Below are 24132 nucleotides of genomic sequence, written 5' to 3' on the forward strand. Positions count from 1 at the left end.
TTTATAAAATTTCAATTTGTAAAACAATACTAAGTCCTGTCTTGTATTCCCACAACCAGCATGTCCTAGTAAAGATTCCTTTTGGACTAGAACTGACTCCAAGAGTTTTTGTCTTCCTAAGATGTGGTTTGGGGTGGGTGCTGACAGATATCTTCATGGTCATGCTAAGGCTGGTTGTTTCACCTGTTGTCGTTCACTTGGTCTTTTATATTTAATTTTAGTCCCATTGTTTCATTGGTTCCTTGACTTTCATTAGCAGAACTTCTGGTGACTTGTATTTTCAGCTATCAGAATAGTAAAATCATTATAATCCAGGTTATTGATATTTCTTCCCCCAGGTTTAAAATCTCAACTTATCTTCCCCTCCAGCTGCCTTCAATATATATTCAGTTTGCTTATTTGGCGTATGGCATAAAATACATGGATAGCAGCATTATGGAAAGAAAACGTAATGCAGTATACAGTACATAAGCTGACCTAGAGTTACCCTGTTTCATTATGTTCCATTCACACACTGTGGTTTCCTAAACAAATCCACAGCTAGGTCTGATTCATTTATGTAGATGTATTTGGATATATTCACATTTCAAAAAAAATTTCCACATGCTATTGCCCAAGGCATAAATTTATTTTTATTTTATTACATTTATATACCGCCCTTTCCCTGAGGACTCAGGGCGGTTAAATAACTTTTCCTTACAAGAATATGCGAGAGAGATGATGAAAAGGATACTGGCTGCTATATAAACATAAGAGATTTTGCAGAGGAAAACCTAGCATATTATAATAATGCTGTACAGTACAGCAATCTTACACTGCCAAAGAGGATGAGACTACAAATCCCAAGATGCAACGCGGCGGGTAGGGAGCTGAAAAGCGGAAACAGGTGGACCAAGGAAAGAAAAAGGAAATCACCGCCTGCCTCCTTTTGCCATTGGTTGACAATCTTGGGCGAGTGCGGCTTTTGATAGGTCTAGAGGAGTTCACGCCTCCTTTTGGCTACAGGGTTAGAAGGGAAAGGCACGCTGTATTTGACTTTCTCTTTTTGCCCGGTCTTTGAAGTTTTATTTTTATTTTTCTGGATCGTGATCCTCCAACACAATGGTGAGCCTTTAATTTTAATTAAGCTTTTATTTGCTTACGCTAAGTCTCCTCCTCTCCCTTTCAAAGAGTGAGCCAGAGGATTACGGGTGGAGGAAGGTGCCTTGCTAGTTTGGTGTCCTTTCCTTAACAGGAATTTTGTTTTGAAGTAGAAATGCATGGAGAACTTCGGATGTTTCTAAGGCGAGTTGCGTTTGAGAGAGGACACGATTGCGCACGTCTTAAGCTTCGGGGTAATCGTGACGCATTAAATCGAGCTTCCATGGTCAGGAATAGGCTATCTTGAAATGGAGAATAAACAGCAGACGAAGACATTGTCTTACAGTATATCAGCCTGATAATTAGCTGGCCTAAGCTGAGATACATATTTGGATTGGAAAAGTGTGTGTGTGTGTGTGTGTGTGTGTGTCTGTGATAACACCCTTTTTTATCACCTGGTATCTGAGATTCTTGGAACTGATCTTATATGTAGGGAGCAAGGTCTTTGACCCTGGGATGTGATTTTTGCTCACAAAGGACCAATGCTTACAAAGAACACACTCTCTTATGTGTCATCTCTTAACTAATATCTTTTTCTGTGGCTTCCTGATCCTTTTCTCACAAAAAGTTGGGCTAGTGGCATACAAATGAAATCCCTTAACACTTCCACAACACAGTCTCGCCACAGGAACAGGCAATATTTTGCTGCATGGAGTTAATATCCTTTCTTGTTTGGTTTTTCTTTTTTCTATGCACCCAAGTCGCAGCCCTTGGCCAGCATGGTGTGAACCCATGGCTTCTTGTTATTTTGAATCATGCTTTTTTGAGCAAATGGTAGAAACTTTGGATTCTTGTCTGGTATTTGGCTGTAATTCATGGTTTGCAGAGTTTACCCAATGCATTAAGTCAAAATCGAGCCAGCCACATGATGGTTAAGTGTGATGTGTAAAAACTTAGTTGATGTTTCTGTGGCTGCAAAATTCAGGAGGCAGGACCATACCTTTTTGTGGAAAAAGAGGAGGAAACTTGATGGCCTTGTTTTCAAATCGCGTACTGTTACATAGGAAATACAACTTCAGAGATGTGAAATTTTGTTTCTGGCTGTGTAAAATCATACTAGCGTGTGGATGTCTACAAATATAAAGGTATGTTCTGTATTCAAACCTCTGTATTGTGGACTGAACAGGCACAAAGTAATGTATTTGCACGATAGGAAGTTATCTATAGTTAGTCTTTGATTTACGTCCAATCGCCTAGCAACTATTGGAAGTTAAGATGAACCCCCCCAAAAGGTACTTAGAATCTGGATTTGAAGTTCTGATGGCCCTCCCCTATGGTCATGTGATCACATTTGGGCACTCAGCAACTGGCCTTTTGCAGATTTCCACAGTCATGTGGCCATGATTTATGATGCTTTTTGCCGGAAACTGGTGTTTACTTCTGATTTCAAGCAAAAAAAATGCCAATTGCAGACAATGGGTTTGCCTAATGACCAGGGATTTGCTTAATGACCACTACAAAAAAATGCTGTAAAATTGAGTCAGTGATGATTTACTTAACAGCTGGCACAGCATACAACCATAATTCCGGGCTCAATTATGCTTATAAATCAAGGACTACCTGCATTCACAACTGTACTGAAAACAGTCCTCAACTTACAACCACAACTGAGCCCAAAATTTCTGTTGCTAAGTGAGACAGTTAAGTGAGTTTTGTCCCTTTACAACTTTTCTTGCCACAGTTGTTAAGTGAATCCTGTGGTTGTTAAGTGAATCTGGCTTCCCCATTGACTCTGCTTGTCAGAAGGTCGCAAAACATGCACCGTCATAAATATGCCAATTGCTAAGTGTCCGAATTTTGATCACATGACCATGGGGATGCTGCAATGGTCGTAAATGTGAAAAAGGTCATAAGTCACTTTTTTCAGTGCCGTTGTAACTTTGAACAGTCGCTAAACGACTGTATAGGGTTTCCTGCCTGAGCACGGGGTTGGACTACAGGACCTCCAAGGTCCCTTCCAACATTATCATCATCATCATCATCATCATTATTAAGAACTGTTGTAAGTTGAGGACTACCTGTATTTCCATGGATATGTGTGAAAACAAGTTTGAGGATCTGTCACTAGAAATGCTGCTCATGAGATGGATGATGTTACCTAGTTTGGGTCATGAAATGTCTGCAAGAAAACCACCAAGCTCAGGGAGCACCAAGGACCCCTCATGTCAGCCCTGAGCTACAAGTATTCTCCTTTATGCTCATGAGCCTTGTAAGGAGGAAATATCCAATCTTTTTCTTCAGCTCAGCATTGGAGATTATCACCTTGCTGTTGCTGCTTATTTCTTGAAAGGAGAGAGTTTTCCCCACATACTTCTTTTTACTGAACCAGGTACCTAGAACTAAGGAGAAACTTCCTGACAGTTAGAACAATTAACCAGTGGAACAACCTGCCTCCAGAAGCTATGAATGCTGCAACACTGGAAGATTTTAAGAAGAGAATGGACAGCTATTTGTCTGAACTGGTATAGGGTTTCCTGCCTGAGCATGGGGTTGGACTAGATGACCTCCACAGTCCCTTCTAACTTTATTATTATTATTATTATTATTATTATTATTATTATTATTATTATTATTATTATTATTATTTTATTCGTTAAACATGCAACTCAGTCAACTGAACACTCAAATTGACTGGCACTAATGGTTGACACGGGTTGCTGCCAGCATCCTAGGTATCAACCAGGTATCTCCTTAAAATATAAGATATTCCGAGTAGCGCAGTTTTTTGTAGCTTTGCTGGAGTTATTGCAGGAAGCTGCAATTTCTTGATGTATTTTGCAAAGTTTTTGGACATGGTTCCCAGTGCTGTGAATGCTCCAACACTGGAGGTTTTTTAAGAAGAGACTGGACAGCCATTTGTCTGAAATGGTATAGGATCGCCTGCCTGAGCAAGGGGTTGGACTAGATGACCTCCAAGGTCCCTTCCAACTTTACTATTATGATTATGATTATTATCATTAGTGAGGGTGCTGGTGGGTGATAGACACATTTGCTGGCTCTTCTGATGTCAGAAAAAAAAGAGAAGGAAAAAGATTTTTAACTGGAAATTAATACTTTCTGAGAAAAAAAGTATTCTGTTGCTCAGTGATGGGCTGAGGTAAAAGCCTTCCCTCAAGTTCTTACATCTCTTTCTCCTCAGCTAGACCTCCCCCTAATGCTTTCTGAAGTTCTTCTCGGATTAGTGTCCTACTTTTAAAAATAGACCAGGGTTTCGCATCTCAGCCTTCTGCCATCCTATCAAATGTCTACATTGTAGCTCAACCCTGAAGAAATGTCAGTGCCTCCTTATATTTGACAAGAGTGGTGGGGAGGGGACGAATTGTGAAAAGTGTACAAAAAAGAAGCAGAATGTATGGACCAAACGTGTCTCTATCTAGAATAAAAAAACCCTCATTTTGCTGGAGAATAATAATTGTGGAGCCCTTGGTGCTCTCTGAGCTTGGTTGATTGCCTGCAGCCATTTCATAACCCAACTAGGTAATGTCATCAATGCAAGTGTAAATATCACCAAATCGCACTGATGCCGAGTTACAGTTGGGTAACGATATTACTTTTTCAAAATCGGAAAAGAGAAACAGATGGACTGAATGCTTGTTCATCTCTTTTTCCCCTTCCACATAAACAGTAAAAAAAAGAGACCTGTGCGTTTGCTGCGCATTTCCTTTTCAGCCTCCAGATGTGCAGGGCTGCAGATCCCATTATCCCCAACCAGCGATGAAGTGAGATGCATTCTGATGTATCTGGAGCAGTGTTTCTCCATCTTGGCAGCTCAAAAATGTGTGGACTTCAATTCCCAGAATTCCCCAGCCAGCATTTGAATGACACACACATCCTGTCTGAGGAATTCTGGGAGTTGAAGTCCACACATCTTCAACACTATTGAGAAACACTACTCTAAACTCGTAGATACACATCCTAGTTGAAGAAACACCGGTCTGGAGGCTTGCTGGGATGGAGAAGCCAAGGTTTTTGACCTGAGATGATTAGGAAAAGTGGCTGTTTTCTGTTAGATGGAGGGAGAGGCCTGAGGCAGTGATGAGCCAATGTGTCTCTTTGTCAGAATCCATTTATATCCCATTCATAAATGTATGTCTAAAATATTACACCCCTTCCTGGATTCTGCCATTTTCCCAAGGGGAGAAGAGAAGATGTTTATTCAGCCTGCCTGTAGGCTGTCTTCAAAGACCAGGGAAAACCTTTTGAACTGAGGACAACAAAGGGAAGGAAGGGAGAAGGAGATCTGGTTTGTATCTCCATTTGAATCTGAAAAGGAAGGAGGCAATAGTCATAAAGACACGGGAAGATCCCTCTTTCCCACGAAAGGGTTTGACACCTAAGTTAAATTGATGTGAAGTTAAATTGTTGTGGGTCTGACCAAATGGGTTTGAGGGGGAGGGGTTTGAACCGGGAACTCTTTATAAAGTATCAAAGTGTAACACAATGCCAGATCCTGTCTTGTATTTCCACAACTGATCATGTCCTAGTAAAAACTCCTTTTGGATAAGACCTGGCTCCAAGAGTTCTTTATTTTCCTAAGATGTGTATTGGGGTGGGTCCTGACACTCTTTCTCCTTGGCAGGCAGTGATGGGGATACAGCTTGTGTTCTCTTTGTTCGTGGCCAGCATCTTTCAGAAGATGGCACCCCACTGGTCCTTCGCCCGATGGCTCCTTTGCAACGGAAGGTACCTCATCCTTTGTAATAATGTGTTGCTCTGTAGTAGAACATACCTCGTTCTATGGAAGGAATCAAGAGCCTCCTTCTTTGAGTCTGGCACACCAGATTTTCTTCAGCAAGCCTTCAACGAATCCCGTCTTGCTGCAGCCTTATGGGGAGAAAATGGTCGCTCAAATTTGAAACAAAGGGTGGAACACGGGTGTCCAGAGAGGGTCTGTGTGTGTTAAAAAAGTTGCGTTGACAACTGAATAATTGAAGATCTTCCTTTTTTGAACATGCGTTGTACATGTGACTCATTAAAAAGGGGTGGTGCTTTCATTGTGATTGCTATCTTGACTTTTTTGACATACACACCCCTCCTTCCTGCAGATGTCTTGGGAAATTGAGTTGATTTTGCAACTTTAAAAAACACATGTGCCGTGAATCAAAGAAAGCTTTGTTTAAAAACAGAAATGCTTTTGCTTCTCTGGCTGTGAAGAGGCTTGTTTGGAATTCTAAGAGCATCTTATGGGCACCATCACAGACTAGATGCCTCAGTGAATGTGGCTGGTCCCTAAGTATTTTGGGAGATGGCTGAGATGGCTTCCCTGGTTTCTCCTTCCAAGATCATTTATCCCTTTTAATGCATAAGTTTACGTTTGTCTGTTTTATTAGAACAGGTATACCTGTTTTCCAGCAGAGTACTGGGCTGCGACCTGTGACTCCTCCTGCTAACTCCCAAAATCATTCTCACATATCATTACCCCACCCCACAACATCTTTATCCTTCAGGAGTGATTTTAAAGGTCTGTTTTCAGGAGAAAGATGCATTCTTGGAAGGAAAGATGATGCTTGAAGCAAAAGGGTCCTGTATTTAAAATTAAAAGAATCTAAAAATAATATCATAAACTCTGTGACACCTTTCCCCCCCCCCCCCGAATCCTAACTTGGGCCAAGAATTTAAAAGCAGTTTCTTGATAGCAATAGCGTTTAGACTTACATACTGCTTCATGGTGCTTTGCAGCGCTCTCTAAGTGGTTTACAGAGTCAGCCTATTGCCCCCAACAATCTGGGTCCTCATTGTACCAATCTCGGAAGGAGGGGAAGGCTGAGTCAACCTTGATCCAGTCAGGATCGAACTCATGATTGTGGACAGAGTTAGAATGCAATACTGCATTCTAACCACTGCACCACCGTGTTGTTGTTGTTTTTGATACCTCATGTTCTATGCAAATCCTGAATTTTGTAAACTGACCTACTAACTTTTCACAGGAGGAAGTGCCCTATTTTTGTCAGAGTCTCTTGATAGTGAGACGGGTGACAGATAAAATTAATAACTGAATAAAAAAAATTCCTTCCACAAAAACACCATCCCTAGTTTTTAACATTCAAAACAAAAAGAATTGAAATAATGACCAAGTCACTAACAAACTTCTTAAGAGGCACCTTGCTTTTTCTTTCCATGTAGCATCAAACTGGTGTTTTATATTTTGCTAGCTTGCACCGCTACAAACATCCTTCAGAAGAGGAGCTATTTGCTCTTGCAGGGAAACAGAAGCCAAAGGGTAAGCGGGACAGGTAAGCTCGATGTCAACGCTGCTCACTTCGGATGTTTTTGCATTGGCAACAGATGGAGATGAGACCATTTTCTTCTTTTTGCTTTTAGAGTTACATGATGCTGGGGGGATGGGATGTGCACGAGAATCTAGCTAGACATAATAACACTGGACCTAGTGTGAGAACTAAGGTTATTGAAATAAGAGATGATATAGAATTGGTGAGCTGGAGGGGAAGCCCGCACTTCAAACTAATTGGGGAATGTGATTTATGACTGTTAACTGGGGGGAGGGAATTGTGCTTTGATACTATGTGCTCAGGGGAGGGGAACTCAGTTTTTGGCTTCGATTATGTCAGTGCCGATGCTACGCTACACAAATAAAGATTCTTTAAGGTAAACAGTGCCTCAAAAGTTCTTTGAAGAGTTTCACCTGTCGGAACCATGACACCCAATTAGCGAAAGGCCAATCATTTTGGCAGGTAAGTTGGCTAGTGCTTTTTAAACTTGGCAACATTAAGATTTGTGGACTTTAATTTCCAGAATTCCACAGCCCGCTGTGCCGGCTGGGGAATTCTGGGAGCCGAATTCCACAGATCTTAAAAGTCGCCAACGTTGATAACTAAATACTGGGCTAAAGGAACTGGGGGAAAAATCATAAAGGTTTTTGTTCTCACAGATGGGTAAGCATTTGGCAACTGGATAGTGGGAGGTTTGCAGATAGCAGGGGGTTTTTTTAGAGAAAATACTTGGTGGGGGAACTTGATCTATTTTCCAGTTATACCGAGCCCAAACTAAGTTGAGCAGTAACCAGGGGTGTTGGTTGGTTTCTTTCCAGCAGGAGGATCAACGGGGTGACCGATGCGAAACCTCCTACCGTTCCCCGAGACATTGATTTGCAACTGGAGAGTAGCCCTATCCGGACAGTGGATGCTCTGGGTAAATGTTTGGAGGTTGGGCTCTCTTAGCTACATCTTCATCGTATGGGGTGGGCCAGGAAGAGCGTCATCTCGGAAGGATGCTGGAAATTCAGAAACACGGAGCGTTTCTTTTAGGGCAGCTTGAAAGTGGCAGTTCCTTTTGTTGAGCGTTGGGGAAATGTGGGTTTTCCATTTTCTCTTTTACTGAGATGTGATTAAGATGGTGCTGATAGGCACACCGGCTGAGGAATTCTGGGAGTTGAAGTCCACAAGTCATAAAAGGGCCAGGTTGGAAGACCCCTGATGTAAACCATCCGTGAGTTGCCCAGCCTCTCTTTTAAGAGAATGGAGAATCCTCATTCTACATCGTTGGACTTTTGCAGTGTGGTACATCCATTGCCATCATGAAGTTTTGTAGGTAGTTGCAATATCTCTATAACGAAAGAAATGACCTTGAATTAAGTAGCTTCTTGTGCATCTCTTAACTGCTGAAAAAATTGCAGGAGCCAATGTGTGGACGTGGTGAAAAATCTGGAGTAGGAATGGAGAGAATGAAATTTTAATCTCCTCTCAGCACCAATCACTGACTTTATTTATTTATTTTTTATTTATTTATTTATTTATTTATTTATTTATTTATTTATTTATTTATTTATTTATTTATTTATTTATTTATTTACATTTATATACCGCCCTTTCCCGGAGAACTCAGGGCGGTTTACAGGGAATTAAAAACCAAAACTACAAAAGTTAAAAACCAAGTTTAAAAAAGATTAAATTTATCCCTGTACAAATAAAACCCCAATTAAAATAAATTACTCCTCAGCCTGGGCCCGAGAGCTCGAAGAGCCAGGTCTTCAGGCCCCGGCGGAATGAACGGAGGTCGGGGGCAGTCCTCAGCTCCACTGGCAGCTGGTTCCAAAGGGCAGGCGCCCCCACTGAGAAGGCCCTATCCTATTCCTGCAGTGGGCTATACATTAAATAAATAAATAAATAGAGGAATGCTTTAGAAGGAGCATTTCCCCCCCTCTTACAGGTAGTCCTTGACTTATGACCATTCTAGTTAGCGTGATGCTGAAATAAAATGACTTCCGAACAGTTCTTAAACTTAAAATCGTGAGCGCAGACTTGCAATCCTGTGATCAGAAACTGGAGGTTTGCAACTGGCAAGTATTTATCGGGGTTGCAGCATCCCAGGTTTCACATGGTCACCATTTGTGACCTCAGCTGACTTCTCACAAGCAAAGAGGAAACTTGTGGGGAAGCTGGATTCACTTAACAACCAAGTGATTCACTTAACAACTGCAGTGTTTGCCTTATCTGTGGCAAAAGGTTGTAAAACCAGGTATGACTCACTTTTAACAACTGCTTTGCTTAGCAACAGAAATTCTGATCCCAGTTTTGGTCATAAGTTGATTACTGCCCACATGGTTTAAGTGGCATTTTCTTTTTACAAGCTAAGCACTCGCAATCAAAGCTAAACTAAATTCTTATTCAGGTAGAGCTACATAACAGAGTTTGCAGGAAGCTTCATTAACCTAAGATAGATGGTTTTATTAGCAAGTTATTGGTGGTTGTCTGTTTTAAGTTGCTTTCTTTTTGAAGTATCAGTTTGAGGCTATGACATGACTTTGAAAATTAGTACAGGTAGTCCTTAACATGCAACCCACAATTGAGCCCAAGGTTTCCGTTGCTAAGCAAGACAGTCGTTAAGAGAACTTTGCCCCATTTTAGAACCTTTCTTGCCACAGCTGTAAAGTGAATCACATCAGTTGTTAAGTTAGTAACACGGTTGTTAAGTGAATCTGGCTTCCCCATTGACTGCTTGTCAGAAGGTCGCAAAAGGGGATCACACGAGGCCGGGACACTGCAGTCGTCATAAATATGAGTCAGTTGCCACGCGTCCAAATTTTGATCACATGTCCTTGGGGATGCTGCAACGCTCGTAAGAGTGAAAAACGGTCCTAAGTCCCTTTTTTCAATGCTGTTGTAACTTTGACACGGTCACTAAATGAATCGAGGACTACCTGTAGCATCGCACCACCAAGAGTTATACTTCTGCCTTTAATTTGGGAAACGAAGGGTACAGCGTTGAACCAGATCAGACCTGAGACGGGATGCTAAGCACCTTCTGTTTTCTCTTTAGTTCTATGCTATTTCCTGGAATATCAGTGGTACGTGGACTTTGCAGGATATTCCATTCTGGTCTACCTTTTCACTGAAGGTTACTATTGCCTCTTCGATCCCCAGAAAGAAACCAACATTGGAATCTTCTGGTGCCTGCTGACAGCCATATTCTCCGTGTATCCTTTGCAACCAGCGACCCTTCCCCTTTTATACCCACTTTTATACAGCTGGTGTTGTTTAAAATATAAATTATAAATCGCAGCCTTTTTCTTATTTTCTTCTTGTGACAGCACAGGAGCATAAACATCTGACTGTGGTTTGTTAAAAGAACTGTGGTTTAATGAACAGCACGAAACAACAACATTCAGCGGCCAAAATTGTGGAAACCTTTCGGGAAAAGTGTACTTTTGAGGTTTGATGGCTAATGACACCACTTTTTTGGGAGGGGGAGAGTAGCACCATAAAATTGTATATCAATGGGAAGATAATTTAATCAAGAATGTAATGCAACAAAGTTTGTTCAATTATCTGTGCTGTATTCTATGAAAGGTAAAGGTAAACGTTCCCCTGCACATGCGTGCTAGTCGTTTCCGACTCTAGGGGCCGGTGCTCATCTCCGTTTCAAAGCCGAAGAGCCAGCGCTTGTCCGAGGACGTCTCCGTGGTCATGTGGCCGGCATGACTAGACGCCAAAGGCGCACGGAACGCTGTTACCTTCCCACCGGAGTGGTCCCTATTTTTCTACTTGCATTTTTACGTGCTTTCGAACTGCTAGGTTGGCAGAAGCTGGGACGAGTAACAGGCGCTCACTCTACTACGCGGCACTCAGGATTCGACCCGCCAAACTGCCAACCTTCAGATCGACAAGCTCAGCGTCCTAACCCACTGAGCCACCGCGTCCCATTATTCTATGAAAAGTGATAACCAAATAACCAGAAAAAAGGAAGCACAACTTGCTTAGGTTGATATCAGGTAGCTTTCCTTCATCTGATTGTAGCCAATCAGCATGAGTGTTTAGAGAGCCAATCAGGTGTCATCTTGTTTTGGCAATGAGCCAATCAGATCACAGTAGGATTCACTTATTGGTGTCCTGTACTGAAGCTGAGAGGAGGACAATTTCTCGGTGTGTCGTGTGATCGTTATCAAGTTGCTTGGGTTTTTTTTTGGGTGTTCTTTCATTGAGTGAGCTTGTAAAACGTAATAAAATTAAAGCAATGGTGCAAAAGAGTTGACCGGTCGCCCAGAAAGCGATGTAAAATAGTATTATTAAGTGAACAAGGCTACAGTTGTAAAGAAATTAGAAGAAAAGTTGGTGAAAACTTAACCAAAGTGTTGACTTTGCAGAAGGTGCTGGTGATGACCTATAAAGCCCTACATGGCATGGGTTCGGATTACCTACGGCAGGGGTCTTCAAACTTGGCCCTTTTATGACTTGTGGACTTCAACTCCCAGAATTCCTCAGCCAGCAAAGCTGGCTGAGGAATTCTGGGAGTTGAAGTCCACAAGTCATAAAAGGGCCAGGTTTGAAGACCCCTGACCTACGGCAACACCTGCTACCGGCGTCAACCTCCCTCCGTCCAGTGCAATCCCACAGAGAAGGCCTCCTCAGGGTGCCTCCGATCAGAGAATGTCGACTGGTGGCCCCCAGGGGGAGGGCGTTCTCTGTGGGTGCGCCAGACCTGTGGAACCGCTTACCGGTTGAGCTCCGGACGGCCCCCGACCTTCGCTCCTTCCGACGGGATCTAAAAACCTATTTATTTGAACAAGCCGGCCTGGTCTAATGGGTTCGGGGTTTGGGTTTTAACATGGCTTTTAACTATTGTATTATATCGAGCATAATTATTTAATGTTTTTTTAACTTTTGTACTTTGTATTTTGATATTTATTGCCCTGTACACCGCCCTGAGTCCTTCGGGAGAAGGGCGGTATAAAAATTTAATAAATATAAAAAGAAATATAAATATGACCCTGGGACACTGTAACCGTCCTAAATATGAGTCCGTTGCGTGGGGGTGCTGCAAAGGGTGAAAAACGGTCGTAAGTTCCTTTTTTTTCAGTGGCGTTGAAACTTCGAGCGGCCGCTAAGTGAACTGTGCGTAACTCCAGGACTGCCTGTGCAAACTTTAAAAAGACGACCTTTTTCTTTTCAAAGACTGGAAGCAGAATGGTTGACGTTATGACCTTAGCACTAGCTTCAGCAAAATTTTTGTCATGGTGATGCGTCATTATTTCCGGTCCAAGGAAGGGGGTGAACGCTCTGTCTGCCTGTCCTTTGCCTTCCTCTTCCTTCTGATTGCAATGGTGGTCCTGGTGATCCGGGAAGATTACCTCGAATTTGGTCTCACTGCAGGTGAGTGACCTAGGGCATGGGCCATAGCTGGGCACCCCTGCCACCTCGGCTGGCCAAATTCAGCTCTTTGCACTCCCTTGATCAGCTCTCTCCTCTGTCCAGGACTAACCAGCGTCCATGACAATTTGGAAGTCTTCTTCATGGACCAAGGATGGGAATGGATGTAAGTGCTTGCTTGTTCAGTTTTGATCCTCTTCCAGTTTAGGTCCAACTTTTGCTGCTATTGGCAATGGGAAACACACACCCCCTCCAGTAGTTATGGCGTTGGCTTTGAACTCTCAGGAGAATGTCAGCCTCTAAAGACAATAATAAATAAGGATGTCGTTCCATTTTTAAAAGGTATTTTTTATTTATTAGATTTTTATTACTTTATTTTTTTTTATTATTATTATTTTAATTCCATTTATATCCCGCCCTTCTCCGAAGACTCAGGGCGGCTTACAAGCTTAGCAGTAGCCTTCATTCTATGTATATGCCTGCTTATTAGGGCTTTCACACACACCCCCAAGCGGCATTATTACAAAGTCAGCTTAATTGCCCCCAACAATCTGGGTCCTCATTTTACCTACCTCGGAAGGATGGAAGGCTGAGTCAACCTTGAGCCTGGTGGGATGCGAACCTGCACTAATTGCAGGCAGCTGGTGTTATTTAAGGAGGCATTAGCCCACTGCTCCACCAAGGCTTTATAAGAAACTCAAGGCAGAGAACATTCATAAGACTGCTTCTTCCTCCTCTTTTTCCCCACAACAACCCTGTGAGGTGGGTTGGGCTGAGAAAGAGTGACTGGCCCTGAGTCACCCAGCCGGCTTTCACGCCTAAGGCGGACTAGAATTCACCATTTCCTGGTGATTGGCTCCAAGTCACCCAGCCAGCTTCACGCCTAAGGCAGGACTAGAACTCACAGTCTCCTGGTTTCTGGGTCAGCATCTTAACCACTTTACCAAACTGGCTCTGACCAGCTTGGCCAAGGTATAAGCAAACTGATTCCTTCCCTTTACTTAGCACCAAGACCTTCTCGCCTCTGAAAGAACTTTGAAGATTTCCAGGCAGGGTTCATGGTTGGCTTTACTGGGCATTTGTTTCTTCCCTCCAGGATCCCAGTGACAAAACTCGGAATTAAAGTGGGTCTCGTGGGCCTCTGCTCATTCATTGGTGCCTGCTTAACTTTCCCGGGCCTACGCCTGGCCCAGACTCAGCTGGATGCGCTCAAGATGGTGGCTGACCAGCCAATTACCCAGTAAGGTTCAAGCTCATTGTTTAGCCTTAAAGAGCCCCATAAATCCTGAGAACTGAAGAAAGATCTTGCCTCACCTTCTTCTAAAATATAGGTGCCTACGTGTCCTTATGATGTTGGATCAACTTAATAAGAACAGATGGGGAAGTGATAGGTGAGAGATTGAGGCAATGATACATAGACCCAGTTCCAGAAATAACATTAGAAGGTAAAATCAAGAAAGGAACATGATACCTCAGAATATCTACAGAACCTCAAAGTAGGTCTGGCAGTAGGTCCTCAATGGAACTGCATCTAAATGGAGGGAAGTGTATAGTGGGGTGCCCCAGGGCTCTATTCTGGGCCCAGTGCTCTTCAACATCTTCATCAATGATTTGGAAGAAGGGACAGATGGGGAACTCATCAAACTTGCAGGCAACACCAAGCTGGCAGGAATAGTCAACACTCCAGAAGATAGGCTTAAGATACAGAAGGATCTGGACAGACTTGAACATTGGGCGCTATCTAACAAAATGAAATTCAGTGGTGAAAAAAGTAAGGTTCTACATTTTGTTGTTGTTAGCTACGAAGTCGTGTCCAACCCATCGCGACCCCATGGACAACGTTCCTCCAGGCCTTCCTGTCCTCTACCATCTTCTGGAGTCCATTTAAGCTCACGCCTACTGCTTCAGTGACTTCATCCAGCCACTTCATTCTCTGTTGTCCCTTTCTTCTCTTGCCCTCAATCTTTCCCAGCATTAGGCTCTTCTCCAGTGAGTCCTTCCTTCTCATTAGGTGGCCAAAGGATTTGAGTTTCAACTTCAGGATCTGGCCTTCTAAAGAGCAGTCAGGGTTGATCTCTAGGATTGACCGGTTTGATCACCTTGCAGTCCAAGAGACTCGCAGGAGTCTTCTCCAGCATCATAGTTCAAAGACCTCAATTCTTTGGTGCTCAGCCTTTCTTATGGTTCAACTTTCACAGCCATACATTGCAACTGGGAAGACCATAGCCTTGACTATACGCACTTTTGTTGACAGGTTGATGTCTCTGCTTTTTACTGTGCTGTCTAGATTTGCCATGGCTTTCCTCCCCAGGAGCAAGCATCTTTTAATTTCTTGGCTACAGTCCCCATCTGTAGTGATCTTGGAGCCCAGGAAAATAAAATCTGTCACTACTTCCATTTCTTCCCCATCTATTTGCCAGGAATTGAGAGATCCAGATGCCATGATCTTGGTTTTCTTAATGTTAAGTGTCAAGCCAACTTTTGCACTCTCCTTCTTCACCCGCAACAAGAGGCTCTTTAGTTCTACACTTTTTGCCATTAGAGTGGTATCATCTGCATATCTTAGGTTGTTGATATTTCTCCTGGCAATCTTAATTCCAACTTTTGATTCATCTAGCCCTGCCTTTCTCATGATGTGCTCTGCATATAAGTTAAATAGGCAGGGCGACAGTATACAGCCTTGCTGGACTCCTTTCCCAATTTTGAACCAATCAGTGGTTCCGTGTCCAGTTCTCACTGTTGCTTCTTGACCCGCATATTTCTCAAGAGACAAATAAGATGGTCTGGTACTCCCATCTCTTTAAGAACTTGCCACAGTTTGTTGTGATCCACACAATCAAATGCTTTGGCACAGTCAATGAAGCAGAAGTAGATGTTTTTCTGGAACTCCCTAGCTTTCTCCATGATCCAGCGTATGTTGGCAATTTGATCTCTAGTTCCTCTACCTCTTCGAAATCCTGCCTGTACTTCTGGTAGTTCTTGATCCACATACTGCTGGAGTCTAGCTTGTAGGATTTTAAGCATAACTACTAGCATGTGAAATGAGTGCAATGGTGCGATAGTTTGAACATTCTTTGGCACTGCCTTTCTTTGGAATTGGAATGTATACTGATCTTTTCCAATCCTGTGGCCACTGTTGAGTTTTCCAAATTTGCTAGCAAATTAAGTGTAGCACTTTTACTGCATCGTCTTTTAAGATTTTGAATAACTCAGCTGGAATACTGTCACCTCCACTAGCTTTGTTGCTCAGCTTTTCTAAGGCCCACTTCACTTCATATTCTAGGATGTCTGGCTCAAGGTCAGTGACCGTCTCAACGTGGTTATCAGGGATGTTAAGCTCGTTCTTGTATAGTTCTTCTGTGTAATTTTTCCACCTCTTCTTAATCTCTTCTGCCTCTGTTAGGTCCCTGCCATTTTGGTCCTTTATCATGCCCATTTTTGCATGAAACGTTCCCTTTATCTCTCCAATTTTCTTGAAGAGATCTCTGGTCCTCCCTATTCTATTGTTTTCTTCTGTTTCTTTGCACTGTTCATTTAAGAAGGCATTCTTATCTCTTCTAGCTATTCTCTGGAATTCTGCATTCAATTGGGCATATCTTTCTTTTTCTCCCTTGCCTTTTGCTTCCCTCCTTTCCTCAGCTATTTGCAAAGCTTCCTCAGACAGCCATTTTGCTTTCTTGCATTTCTTTTTCTTTGGGATGGTTTTGGTTGCTACCTCTTGTACAATGTTGCAAACCTCTGTCCATAGTTCTTCAGGCACTCTGCCTATCAGATCTAATTCCTTAAATCTATTTGTCACCTCTACTGTATATTCAACAGGGATATGATTTAATTCATACCTGAGTGGCCTAGTGCTTTTCCCTACTTTCTTCAGTTTAAGCCTAAACTTTGCAACAAGAAGCTCATGGTCTGAGCCACAGTCAGCTCCTGGTCTTGTTTTTACTGACTGTATAGAGCTTCTCCATCTTTGGCTGCAGAGCACATAGTCAATCTGATTTCTCTGTTGACTGTCTGGTGATGTCCATGTGTAGAGCCGTCTCTTGGGTTGTTGGAAAAGAGTGTTTGCTATGACCATCGTATTCTCTTGACAATATTCTATCAGCCTGTGCCCTGCTTCATTTTGTACTCCAAGGCCAAACTTGTCTGTTATTCTGGTTATCTTTTGGCTTCCTACTTTAGCATTCCAATCCCCCATGATGATAAGGACATCATTTTTTGGTGTGTGTTCTATAAGGTGCTGTAGGGCTTCATAGAACCGGTCAATTTCATCCTCTTCAGCACCGGTGGTTGGGGCATAGACTTGGACTACTGTGATATTGAATGATTTGCCTTGGATTCGAACTGAGATCATTCTGTCATTTTGGGGATTGTATCCCAGTATTGCTTTTCCTACTCTTTTATTGACTATGAAGGCTACTCCATTTCTTCTGAGGGATTCTTGCCCACAGTAGTATACCTGATGGTCATCTGAATTAAATTCACCCATTCCTGTCCATTTTAGTTCGCTGATACCTAAGATGTCGATGTTCAGTCTTGTCATCTCTTGTTTGACCACGTCTAGCTTGCCTTGATTCATGGATCTTACATTCCAGGTTCCTATGGAGAAAAAATCTTTACAGCATCGGACTTTCCTTTCACCAGCAGACACATCCACAGCTGAGCATCCTTTCGGCTTTGGCCCAGTCGTTTCATTCTTTCTGGTGCTACTAGTACTAGCCCTCTGCTCTTCCCCAGTAGCATATTGGACGCCTTCTGACCTGAGGGGCTCATCTTCCAGCGTCATATTGTTTTGCCTTTTGGTACTGTCCATAGGGTTTTCATGGCAAAGATACTGGAGTGGGTTGCCATTTCCTTCTCCAGTGGATCACGTTTTGTCAGAACTCTCTGCTATGACCTGTCCGTCTTGGGTGGCCCTGCACGGCATAGCTCATAGCTTCATTGAATTACGCAAGCCCCTTCGCCACGACAAAGCAGTAATCCATGAAGGGGGTTCTACATTTAGGCAAGAAAAACCAAATGCACAGGTATAGTATAGGTGGTACCTTGCTCAATAGTAGCAACTGTGAGAGGGATCTTGGAGTCCTAGTGGACAGTCACTTAAATATGAGCCAACAGTGTGCTGCAGCTGCCAAAAAAGCCAACACCGTGCTAGGCTGCATTAAGAGAGGGATAGAATCAAGATCACGTGAAGTGTTAATACCACTTTACAATCCCTTGGTAAGGCCACACCTGGAACACTGCATCCAGTTTTGGTTGCCAAGGTGTAAAAGAAGATGTTGAGACTCTAGAAAGAGTACAGAGAAGAGCAACAAAGATGATCAGGGGACTGTAGGCCAAAAGACATAAGGAATGGTTGCTAGAATTGGGCATATCTAGTTTAATGAAGAGAAGGACGAGGGGGGACAGGATAGCAGTCTTCCAATATCTCAGGGGCTGCCCCAAAGAAGAGGGAGTCAAGCTATTCTCCAAAGCACCTGAAGGCAGGACAAGAAGCAACAGATGGAAACTAGTCAAGGAGAGAAGCAACACTGTGTTGGACAGTGTTTCTCAGCCTTAGCAACCTTGGAATATGTGGACTTCAACCCCAGACCTCCCCAGTAGGATGTGGGAAGGGAAGGAAAAGGAAATATGAGTGGGGTCAATTGGGCTGCACCATGCTGTTCAAGGGATAAGGGAGGTAGATAGACAGGAAGGGAGGGAGAGAGAGAGAGGGAAGTAAAGAGAGAGAGATCGAGAGATGCTCCAGGTTTTTTTGATGAAATGCACATAAAAACCAGGTGGAGCTTTGGTCACACCATTGTGGATGCCTTCTTGACTCTTTTGCCCCTGTCCTGTAGACACTCTGCTCCCTAATTTATAAGCTTTATTTGTGGGTGTGTGGGGGGGGGGAAGGGAGTGGTATTGTCAGATAGACGTTTCCAGCCTCTCAAAGTCTGGAGAATCAGCCTAACACGGGACAAACCTCCCACTTCCCATCCTACAGACTCCTTCTGCACGCCAGTTTCCTTTCTCCCGTGATCGTGATACTGATGTGGATCAAGCCCGTTTCGCGAGACCTCTTGCTGAGGGCCCCCATGGGCAAGGAGACGGTCCAGATGTAAGTGAAGGGGAGGAGTTGCATTCCAGCTGTGATTGCTTTTTTTAAAAAACAACAACAACCCTGTTTCCTTTTAATCTTTAATTCAAGTAATTTCTGCTTATTTTTTTTTTTTTGCCGGCATTCCATTTAGCATCCCTGCCTGCACGAGGCTTAGTAACTTAGATTCAAAAGGGGAGAGGGGAAGGGAGAATCAAGCCTAGATTCTCAGGCTGTTGCTTGGCAACTCAGCATTTGAAAGACTTCCTTCCTCCCACGGAGAGAGCTAGCTAATGGACTCCCTTCCTCTTTGTGACAGCATGTCGGATGCCACCTACAATTCTGCACGCCTCTGGACGATTGTGGTGCTCTGCGTGCTGCGCCTGGCCGTCACCCGCTACCATCTCCAGGCGTATCTGAACCTGGCTGAGCGTTGGGTGGAGCAAATGAAACGGGAGGCCGGCCGGATCGCTGTGCTGGAGATTCAGCGGAAGGTAGGCCCAGGACGGCTCACAACGGGCAGGCAGTCCTCGGCTTACAACTACAGTTGGGCCCAAAATTTCCATTGCTAAGTGAGACGGTTGTTAGGTGCATTTTGCCCCATTTCACCCCATTTTTTGCCTCCGTTGTTAAGTGAATCTCTGCGGTTGTTAAATTAGTACAGGTAGTCCTCGACTTACGACCACAACTGAGCCCAGCATTTCTATTGTTCAGTGAAACGTTGGTTAAGTGAGTTTCGCCTCATTTTACGAACTGCCTTGCCTCAGTTGTTAAGTGAAACACTGCAGTTGGTAAGTTAGTAACACAGTTGTTTTTAAGGGAATCTGGCTGCCCCACTGACTTTTGCTTGTCAGGAGGTCACAAAAGGAAATCACGTGACCCTGGGACATGGCAACCGTCATAAATATGAGCCACTTGCCAAGCATCTGAATTTGGATCACATGATCATGGGGATGCTGCAACGGTCATAACTGAAAAGTGGTTATAAGTCACTTTTTTCAGGGCCGTTGTTAACTTTGGACGGTCACTAAATGAACTATTGTAAGTCGAGGACTACATGTACACAGTTGTTAAGTGAACCTGGCTTCCCTATTGACTTTGCTTGTCAGAAGATTGCAAAAGGTGATCACATGACTCCGGGACACGGCAACCGTCATAAATACATGCCAGTTTCCAAGGCCTTCACGTTTTGATCCAGTGGGATGGATGGTACAATGGTCATTAAGTGTGAAGAAAGGTCGTAAAATGGGGCAAGTCACTTAAGTTTCTTGCTGAGCAATGGAAATTTTGGGGCTCAGTTGTGGTCATAAGTTAAGGACTACTTGTTTCTGGAATGCTACTTAAGACCTTAGATCAGGGGTCCTCAACCTTGGCAACTTTAAGACTTGTGGACTTCAACTCCCAGCAAAGCTGGCTGAGGAATTCTGGGAGTTGAAGTCCACAAGTCTTAAAGTTGAGGACCCCTGCCTTAGATGACCAGATCTCAATTCTCATGGTTCATGCTTCCTTTTTTTTATTATTATTTGCAGATCACCAGGATCTACTGCTATGTAACAGTGGTCAGCCTCCAATACCTGGCGCCAATATTTCTCACTCTGCACTGCACCCTTATCCTCAAAACTCTTGGTAAAGGGACTCTTCAGTCACCCAAGTGTCTAGAGCAGTGGTCCCCAGCCTTTCTGGTTTGAAGGGGTAGAGGGGGTAGGGGATGGTTGGCGGCACATGCAAATAAAATAATAATAATAATAATAATAATAATAATAATAATAATAATAATAATAATAATAATAATAATAATAATAAATAATAATAAAGTTGGAAGGGACCTTGGAGGTCATCTAGTCCAACCCCCTGCTCAGGCAGGAAACCCTATACCATTTCAGACAAATGGTGTGCTTGCCCGCCACTTGCACCAATGATGCTTTGTGCACGTGCCCATTGCTCATGCAAGTGGAGCTGCGCATGCACACACACTCGCCTGCCACTTGTCTGGCCCGATTCCAAACCAGCTGCAGCCTGGTGATGGGCTATGGCCCCAGGAGTTGGGGACCCCTGGTCTAGAGGAACCCGCCATTTCTCTTTGTGTCTGTGAAACATAGATTTATTTATTTAAAATAGATTTCCACTTATTTCAGACATGTCAAACTCGTGACATCACGTGATGTTGTGCAACATATCAGGACGGTTTTGCCATTGCCAGCAATGGGGTGGGTGCGGTTTTTGGATGACATGTCCAGCCCACGGGCTGGCAGTTTGACACCCCTGACTTATTTCATCTTTCATAACATGCCTAGAAGAGGGAGTCAAGCTATTCTCCAAAGCACCTGAAGGCAGGACAAGAAGCAATGGCAACTAATCAAGGAGAGAAGCAACCTAGAAATAAGGAGGAATTTCATGACAGTGAGAGCAATTAATCAGTGGAACAACCTGCCTCCAGAAGCGGTGAATGCTCCAACACTGGAAGTTTTTAAGAAGAGACTGGACAGCCATTTGTCTGAAATGATATAGGTTTATACCATTTCAGACTAGTGACTGTCCAGTCACTTCTTAAAAAGCTCCAGTGATGGAGCGCTCACGATGTCTGGGGGTAAGCTGTTCCACTGATTAATTGTTCTCACTGTCAGGAAGTTTCTCCTTAGTTCCAGGTTGCTTCTCTCCTTGACTACAGTAGTTTCCATCCGTTGCTTCTGGTCCTGCCTTCAGGTGCTTTGGAGAATAGCTTGACTCCCTCTTCTTTGGGGCAGCCCCTGAGATATTGGAAGATTGCTATGACAAATAAAAATGCATTGCTTGTTACTCTCTCTGAAAGAAGGAAGAGGGCACCTGGAATTTTTATACACTTTTATATGTATAAGGTTGATAAAAGAATTTTGGTGATGTATAACCTCTCCCCCATTCATTTCCCCCCCCCAAAGGTGAATATTCCTGGGGCCTGTATCCTGAACGTGCGCTAACAACTCCAGCGCCTGATGCTATTCCGATTCGCCAGGCCGCCCCCTCTGAGGATTCTGGGAAAGAAGATGTCCAGGCTGCAGTGGAACAGATCACCGCATCTCTTAGTGCCTTGAGTACCGTCTTTACTCCTCTTTTCTACCGGGGGCTGTTCTCGTTCTGCATCTGGTGGATTGCGGCCTGTCAAGTCGTTTCCCTCTTCTTTGGCCTCTATTTCCATCAGCACTTGGCTGTATCCTAAGTGAGAAAATCTTTGGCCTCAGAGTGGGACCTTTTGGGTGCAGACCGTGTTTAGTGCCAGAATATGGATCTCTCTTGAGGGTTTGCAAATTGATAGCCATGTTGTCATCCTTGAGGAAAGATTTTCTTGGGATGTCTCCTACCTAGAAGAAACCAGCTGGATTCAAGTACTGCTTTTGTTAGACCAATCACAGTGGACTGGATATACATCTTCTTCGCTATCTCAAAAGAGGTAAAAAAGGGAGTGACTTGATCAGCTTTGATTAAAAAAAAATATTTCCCCCCATATCTTTTGGCTTAAAAACATTCAGAAGCAAGGTTGAAATCTGAACAATGGCATCACCTTTCATGTCTCATTTGCTTAGCATTTTTTTTTGCAGGTTTGATTTAGGTGGGTTTCTGTTTTCATTCTGCCTTACACTGCGAGGTGGCTTGGGCTGAGAGAGGGACTGGCCCAAAGGCACCCAGCCAGCTTTCATGCCTAAACTGGGATTAGAAATCACCATTTCCTGGTGATTGGCCCAAAGGCACCGAGCCAGCTTTCATGCCTAAACTGGGATTAGAAATCACCATCTCCTGGTGATTGGCCCAAAGGCACCCAGCCAGCTTTCATGCCTAAACTGGGATTAGAAATCACCATCTCCTGGTGATTGGCCCAAAGGCACCCAGCCAGCTTTCATGCCTAAACTGGGATTAGAAATCACCATCTCCTGGTGATTGGCCCAAAGGCACCCAGCCAGCTTTCATGCCTAAACTGGGATTAGAAATCACCATCTCCTGGTGATTGGCCCAAAGGCACCCAACCAGCTTTCATGCCTAAACTGGGATTAGAAATCACCATCTCTTGGTGATTGGCCCAAAGGCACCCAGCCAGCTTTCATGCCTAAACTGGGATTAGAACTCAGAGTCTCCTGGTGATTGGCCCAAAGGCACCCAGACAATATTTGTGCCTGAGGCAAGATTAGCATTCATAGACTTCTGGTGATTAGCCCAAAATCTCCTAGCCACCTTTCATGCGTAAGGCAGGACTAGAACTCCCAGTTTCCTGGTTTCCAGCTGAGTGCTTTACCATAGTGATTCCAGTTAGAATAGTAACTGGTGCAGATGAAAGTGAAAACTTACAAAATTGTTTTCATATATAGCAGAACCATCATTTGTGTCCATAAGAAGTTTCAGTAAGTTAAATGCAAGATTTCCACCATGTATCGGGGTAAAAGAGAAAACCAGAAGCTGCCTTTTCCATTCAGTCAAGGATTCCAGCTGCACATTAATTTAACTCTACATATCTCTTCTTGTTTTGAGAAAAAGTTTTTAAAAACCCCCAGGAAAAAGGTCTTACAAATAATGGGACATAAAATACATAATGATACAAAAACAGCAGTATTATAATGAAGAAAAATAAGTACAGGTAGCCCTTGACTTACAGCCGTTCGTTTAGTGACTGTTCAGAGTTACAACCACGTAACTCTCACTTTATGACCATATGAGCAGCATCCCCGTGCTCTCAGAATCCGGGAGCTTGGCAACTGGCACGTAGTTATGACAATTGCATTGTCCGGGGATCATGTGATCACCATTTCTGATCTCCCCAGCTAGGTTCTGACAAGCAAAGTCAGTGGGGGAAGCCAGATTCACTTAATGACTGCATGACTCACTTAACAACTTCAGTGATGAACTTAACAACTCTGGCAAAAAAGATCATAACATTAGGCCCACTTTGCTTAACAACTGCCTTGCTTAGCAACAGAAATTTTGGGGCTCAGTTGTGGTCGTAAGTCGAGGATTATCTGTAGCCTGAGGTTCAGAAGAACACCGTAGCTTGTTTCACACAATGGGCTTAAACCACACCATGATCAGACCTAGAGAGCACATCCCCTAGTTATATTAGACTCCTTGGTGACACCTCCAAGAAATAAGATAAGATAACCTTTATTGTCATTTTTTTTACTGTGGGCATAACGGCACACATGAAAAATGAAATTTAGTTGCCCACTCTCAAAGTGAAACATACATGACGCACACCTAAACATACTATATACAACATACGTATAGACCCACACCCCTACATATACATAACAAATAAATATTAAATACTGTCCATCTTGAATATATAACGGAAGG

General features: G+C 43.4%; 1 protein-coding gene across 2 annotated transcripts; it reads left to right on the top strand.

Moving 5' to 3' along the window:
• The first annotated feature begins 975 nt into the window (after positions 1–975).
• On the top strand, positions 976–23303 carry TMEM161A (transmembrane protein 161A). Of its 2 annotated transcripts, none has more exons than XM_083363918.1 (12): positions 976–1104; positions 5720–5823; positions 7293–7373; positions 8192–8289; positions 10417–10573; positions 12595–12746; positions 12849–12909; positions 13840–13983; positions 18727–18840; positions 19139–19313; positions 20349–20445; positions 21735–23303. In XM_083363918.1, the coding sequence occupies exons 1-12, from the start codon at positions 1102–1104 to the stop codon at positions 22010–22012; spliced, it is 1464 nt and encodes a 487-aa protein (XP_083220044.1). In that variant the 5' UTR covers positions 976–1101; the 3' UTR covers positions 22013–23303. The 2 variants fall into 2 exon arrangements, with proteins under 2 accessions (XP_083220044.1, XP_083220043.1); XM_083363917.1 differs by having other exon boundaries at positions 8189–8289; positions 21735–23302.
• Positions 23304–24132: the final 829 nt, after the last annotated feature.

The sequence above is a fragment of the Vipera ursinii genome (assembly GCF_947247035.1).
Source record: "Vipera ursinii genome assembly, chromosome: 1".
Taxonomy (NCBI): Eukaryota; Metazoa; Chordata; class Lepidosauria; order Squamata; family Viperidae; genus Vipera; species Vipera ursinii.